Source organism: Aphanomyces astaci (assembly GCF_000520075.1).
Source record: "Aphanomyces astaci strain APO3 unplaced genomic scaffold supercont1.67, whole genome shotgun sequence".
Taxonomy (NCBI): Eukaryota; Oomycota; class Saprolegniomycetes; order Saprolegniales; family Verrucalvaceae; genus Aphanomyces; species Aphanomyces astaci.
In genome coordinates, this window is record NW_009798330.1 from 284,035 (window position 1) to 290,841 (window position 6,807).

The 6,807-nt window shown below is 47.0% G+C and overlaps 1 protein-coding gene across 1 annotated transcript; it reads right to left on the reverse strand.

The window, feature by feature from the left end:
• Positions 1-324: 324 nt before the first annotated feature.
• On the reverse strand, positions 325-1,527 carry H257_15205 (hypothetical protein). The gene has a single exon (XM_009843225.1). The coding sequence runs from the start codon at positions 1,441-1,443 to the stop codon at positions 370-372; it is 1,074 nt and encodes a 357-aa protein (XP_009841527.1). The 5' UTR covers positions 1,444-1,527; the 3' UTR covers positions 325-369.
• Between the last annotated feature and the right edge of the window lie 5,280 nt (positions 1,528-6,807).

The following is a 6,807-nucleotide window of genomic DNA, read 5'->3' on the forward strand; positions in this document are numbered from 1 at the left end:
GCAAACAGCGACTCTGGTTCCTTCGCCGGGATTATTAATAATAATTAATCCTTGAGCCAATCAACACAAGTAACCGGTGACTTGAAACGTTCACGGACGGTACAGTAGGCAGTACTAGAGGACTCTTGGTATTAATACACCTTTTTTCTATTGACTTGGGACTGTTTTCAACGTTGTTGGCTTGGCGCTCATTCGAAAGAGCGATGTGTCCATTCATTTGGCCTTGTGGCCAATAGAATTGACACTTAGTGCCGCAACACCCTTTGACATGTAGAATCAATTCCAAGAAAATTTTTACCACACCCAACCAACGAACTCACGACATTGAACATGAATGATTTCGATTTCGCGGCTTTTAATAATAGGACTCTACGACAAGAACGGGTAGTCCGTGTAGCCCTGGGCCCCGCCCGAGTAAAAAGTCGCCTGGTCGGGGACGTTGAGTTCCGCGCCTTGTTCAAATCGGGCTGGCAAGTCTGGGTTGGCCAAAAAGGCCGTTCCGAACGCCACCGCGTCCGCCAGGCCTTTGGCAATCACGTCGTTGCCTTCGTCCTTGGTGTAGCCCATGTTGACAATCAGCACATTCTTGAAATGTTTGCGGAAAATCGGCACCACATCTCCCTTTTGAGCTTGGAAAAAGTCGGAGCGCATCACGTGCACATACGCCAAGTTGAATTGCTGGCTGATCTTGGCGATTTTCTCGCTCAAGGCTTCGGGGTTGGTGTCAATCTGCGAGTTGTAGCTGTTGAGGGGCGAGAAACGAATGCCGACCTTGTCCGCACCGACAGCTTTCGTGACAGCGTCCACGACTTCAGACAAGAACCGCGTCCGGTTTTCAATCGAGCCACCGTAGCCATCCGTTCGGTGGTTGGAGCTCGTTTTGAGGAACTGGTCAATCAAGTACCCGTTGGCCCCGTGGATTTCCACGCCGTCAAAGCCAGCCACATTGATCGCATTGGTCGCGGCAGTCGCGAATTGCTGCACGATCTCTGCAATTTCTGCCTCGTTCAGCTCTCGGGGCACGGCGTTCGCCGACTTGCCGAGCAACGTGTGCACGTCGCCTTCGATAGCAATGGCCGAAGGCGCCACGCCTTGCACTCCTCCATTGTTGTCTGGGTGCGATGCCCGGCCAGCGTGCCAGATTTGGATGAAAATCTTGCCGTTTTTCGCGTGCACGGCATCGGTGATGTCTTTCCAAGCCGCGAGTTGTTCGGGGGTGTATAGCCCGGGTTCACCCGCAAAGGCCGATGTATTGGGGGCAATCATGGTACATTCCGTGATGACCAAGCCAGCTGAAGCGCGTTGGGCGTAATACTCCTTCATGAGGGCGTTGGGAACATGGGTAGGGCCGGCGCGAGCGCGGGTGAGGGGCGCCAGCAGAATGCGGTTGGCTAGTTGGACCGAGCCAACTTTGATGGGACTGAAGAGGGTTTTGATGGACATGGTTGTTGGTATACTGAGTGGCGTTATAGCAAGTTGTGAAATGAGGTTGAAAACGACCGAGGTAGTACAAGGTGAACCGTCGCGGAAGTTCCTTCAAGTGGTTTGATGTTGAGCAATCCAAAGGCAATGGCAATCTTGACACGGATTGGTCGAAATAAGCCAATCAAAACCAAGGTTTGCCTCGACCACGTAATCGAAAGAACTCCACTGTAGTCGATTATGGACGAAATATCCTCAAAATTCGCTAAAATGTCCAAATATCGCATGTCGAACTGGCATTTACAGTAGCGAGGTGTCGTAAGTTACAAGCAAACCAGCTATCCTGTACGGAAAGTTCATCGTGCCTTTTCATTTCCTACGTAACGCTATTACATTATGTAATAGCACTAACTTACTACTACTGTAGTACTATTAATAGTATTAATAACAGCTTACCAACGTTACCTTTTATTTGTATGGATAACTTGGCGAATGCGACAATTCTATCCGACATTAGTCTTATTGGTTAAAATTTCAATACTTCGTACCTTTCATTGGTAGATGACTCTTCATTTTCAATACAAAGACCAAATGTCGTATGTTGGTTTTTATACAAGTCTCTGACGAGGTGTGGACATGAACCGTGAGGAGCAGCCTCTGCACGCAATACACGTGGCACACGACGTGGCTCCGGGTTCCACGTGTAATGCGTGCAGAGGCTGCAACATCGATTCGCACCCTAAAGTTGCGTTTGCGGACTGATCACAGTTCTTGCTGTGTCCCATGGAGGCATGGGGACAGAAACCCTGTCACCTCCAGCGATGTTGCAATCGCTTGCATTTCCAATGAGGAATCTAGAAAGTGTACAGTTAAAGACACCATAATGAAGATACGCGGTAAGTTGGACAAAAGAGCGTGGCGTGGTCGACGTGCTCTTGGGTCGCGTCACCAATTTCGAGTTAGTGACGCGACCCCTCGATTTAGTGGCCACACCAACATCAGTATGCTGCAGTGTACTGATCATTCGTGAGTTTACCATCGGCACACGTCCCAACTGTGGCACGACCATTTCGCCTGGTGACTGCACAGTACATCAACGTGATCACGGTGTCGGGGACGACAGGTTGGCGAGCTTAAGTGGTGTCGGCTCAGCGATGAATAGCCCCGAGTGATGTATAGTTTCACTAGCAAGGTCGATAAATATGTCGTATGTACTGTCCATCATAACTCCGATTTGCGACTTGATGTGTCAGTGAAGTTGTTACTAAAGAGGTTGTTTAACGCAACCACCGGAACTGACAAACTGCTTCGTGCCCCAGTCCAGTGGCCCTGGCAACACCTCGTTCCTACGGATTCACAGAGATGAACATGCCGTGTGGGTCGGTGGACGATTGTGCGGTCTGTCTAATGACGTTGTTTATGGATGTACATTATCCATACACCAAGCACAGCAGCTACTTCTCTTACTCGTACTAGTCAAAACTCGTCACCTTGTTTGTCGAGCTCTGCTCCACTTACGTGTATTTCTGTTCTTGGGATGCTGAGTTGAGGTCATGCGTTCCGGAGTATGTCGATACGACTGTGTTTTCAGCCAATAGCAAGCTGTATATGTTATATGTGAGTGATATGTTGCTCAACCGACAACTACATCGCCCAATCAGATTGCCTATAAAATATCTGACCAATCAAAATTCAATAATTTGTCGGTTATCCAATCACCGACTTCAAATTTGTCGGTTGGATGTCGGATGCCACCTATATGTATTATTAATATATGTGCAGTACAGTAAACTGGGAATTCATTCGCAAGCCGAGCATTCAACAATAGAGTGATTTTGCTACGTGATATTTCCTGAAAAGTTTCACGATGAAGCCTTTTGATCTGATTATATTGGGAATTTCTTGATGAATATATTCTGTCAGAATGTATACCTTTCCACACACAGTAGCCAATCAAAACACTTGAACATGCCTATAAATTACCAATTTCGCTTCATGGATGAATGGCATGGTCGGCACCAAACGTAGATGAGCGGTAGGTAGGACGCACTAGTAGATGAGCGAGGATATCGTAGGCGAGCAGTGGTATAGTGCCGAACGAAACCAGCCAACAGATACATCCTATCCCCCAGTGTTCATCGACCACCTCAAAGCGGTCATGTTTGAAGTTCAAACATGCACACTACAGCATATAGGGATGGTGCAAGGTCACAAACTGTACACATTGCACCTAATGCACTGAGTTGTTGATATGCCTAAAGATTGGGAGACGTGCCCTACCGATAGGTGCTCCAGAAGAGCCGCAACAACGCACACAGCGGCAGTTCTGCTTAAATTTGAATTTTTCCTATAGCAAAAGCACCTTCCCAACATGATATTCCCCGAAGGATTTTCAGGGAAATTGTATTTGAAAATTCGTGTGGATTCTTGGTGCAAAATCACTCTAATATCAAAGATTTTCCTTGTTTATGCTCCTAAATTTATGAAGTACGCTCGGAATGTCCCTCAGTGGTCCCACTGAGCTCATACCGGGTGACAATCACTGCATATCTCCCAAGGTAGTGATGCCCAATAATGACAATTTTGCTACTGTTATTTAACCAATATTTGGAAGGATTGAAACGTCGTTCGTGGTCAGTTTCATCAATCTCGCAACCAAACGCGAACCGCGACTGGCCAGGGTACTTCATCTTGGGGTAAGTGCTTGCTGGCTGGAGCGTAACGCAAACCACACACATGGTAAATCATCACCGCGTCCAAGAAGACAAGCTCCATACATATTGGTCGATCATCGGTGTACAGTGCTTACTTGCGTCTGAATCCGCACGTGTCAAGTATGACCGTTTCTAAACAAGGATGCACAGACGTAGACTCCCCATGGGCAAAGGCGAGGCTTGCATTGGCAAGACTGCTTGGTATTCGCCTTGGGGATTTGGATCTGGCCGGTGTCGCTTGGTCCGGTACCTACATGTATGAAGCCTTTGGTACCACCCAGATTGTTGTCTGGAAAGATACGCACAAGGTAGTCAAAGTTGGCCAACTTGGATTGGGAGGGAGCAAACGTTAAGTCCGGTTTCGAAGGGATGTGAATGATAACATCGACCTTGACAACGCCGAGTACGATGCGATCAGCAATCAGCTGAGATTCGACTGTTTCTCGCGCCAGCGCGACGTACTGTACGTGTCCAACGTAGGACACATCATGTTGAATGCAGGTCATGTACTGGGTAAGTGCACGGCGAACAGACTGACGCATCATGTCGTGCACGGTGCCACGATGGCGGAACCACTCGTGTTGAGGGGGCGAACCGAGGACGTCGACCAAATAAACAATCCAAGCAAGCCGACGTTATTCGAAACCAAGGGCTTGATCAGGGGCGGCTGTTCAATACGGTTGAGTTCATCATGCTGCTGGTGAAGGGATGTATAGGTTGTACTGTATACTCGGCTGGATTGGGGTTGCAAGGAGTTACTCAAGTGGTCAGTTTGAGAGGCTCGCACTTTTCTTGAGTACTTGATAGTCTTTGTAAAACCTCGGACCCGTCGTCGCTTCGGAATTTGAAAATGCCAAGTTTGCGCCAAGAAGATGGAGCATCCCGCCAAAATTTAACTGTAAATAGAACGATATATATTAATATCTGATTGTATGATTTTTTCTAAATCTCATGTGTCCTTCAGCAAAACCTATGTGGCTCTAAGCAATTCCTATGTGGTCCTCAGCAATTCTTATGATGTTATATTTAGAGATATTGAGGGGTTTACAAAATGTCTACGAAACCCTTATAATCTTATATTTCGCTTGCAGCGATAAAGGTATTTGTCTTTGCCGCACTTTAACTTTGCTGGAGCCGCGGACACAAGAACGATGAATGACGCGCATATTGTGGTTTCTGCCCATAGCCCACCAGCCGTTGGCACTCTACATCCTATCACTCTTGGGTCACTACGGAAAATGACAGATGGCGATATCCGGAAAGATACCAAAGAAGATCGTAGAGATCGAGCAAAAGATCGCAGGGTAGTGATAAGGATCTTCACTTCCAAATACAAATTACGTTGGATCGACTACCTTCTTCAAGACAAACAAGCCAAGAAAGTCATTAGCGCATGTATCAAAGGTTATACTTCTTGGGTTTCCACTTTTCGGCGCATGCGCTTTCGGCGCATCCGGATAAAACATCCGGATATGGGTTTCGGGGTGAGTTTGTAGTACCGGTACAAACAACTAACTATTACTACGTAGTAATAGTAAGTACATAACATACTACTAGTACGTAGTACTTCATATAGTATAAACTTGTGGTCCTCACACGTCGTTCAGTGGTGCTCACGAGACTATAAAGCTTACTAGCTATAGTATTATGGTACTAGTACTTCCACATCATTCACTTTGTCACGAGGTTCTAAGGCTCAGTAGTTTGAATCTAGCGTGAAGGTGCTGCCATGTCATCTACGATGCACGGGCGTCATGGTGGTGGTGTTGAGAGACTTTGAAGCTTAGTAGTTAGATTGTAATGTTCGGCGGGTGGTGGTGCCACGTCATCCACGATACATGGGCGTCATGGTGATGTTGTGGAGAGACTCTGAAGCTTAGCAGTTAGATTGTAATGTTCGGGTGGTGCTGCCACGTCATCAACGATGTACGAGCATCATGGTGGTGGTGTCGACATACTCTGACGCTTATTAGTTAGTTTGTGGTGTTATTGTACTGCCACGTCATCTACGTTGAACGGGCGTCATGAGAGTGGTGTTGAGATACTATGAAGCTTAGCAGTTAGATTGTAATGTTGTGGTGGTGCCACGTCATCCACGATACATGGGCGTCATGGTGATGTTGTGGAGAGACTCTGAAGCTTAGCAGTTAGATTGTAATGTTCGGGTGGTGCTGCCACGTCATCAACGATGTACGAGCATCATGGTGGTGGTGTCGACATACTCTGACGCTTATTAGTTAGTTTGTGGTGTTGTTGTACTGCTACGTCATCTACGTTGAACGGGCGTCATGAGAGTGGTGTTGAGATACTATGAAGCTTAGCAGTTAGATTGTAATGTTGTGGTGGTGCCACGTCATCCACGATACATGGGCGTCATGGTGATGTTGTGGAGAGACTCTGAAGCTTAGCAGTTAGATTGTAATGTTCGGGTGGTGCTGCCACGTCATCAACGATGTACGAGCATCATGGTGGTGGTGTCGACATACTCTGACGCTTATTAGTTAGTTTGTGGTGTTATTGTACTGCCACGTCATCTACGTTGAACGGGCGTCATGGGGGTGGTGTTACGAGTCACTAAAGTGTCGTTCTTCACATGCAGTATTATGGTGTTGCGTTTTGGAGACTAATGCTATCGCATGATTGGTTAATAATTAGTGGTTGATTTGATGTC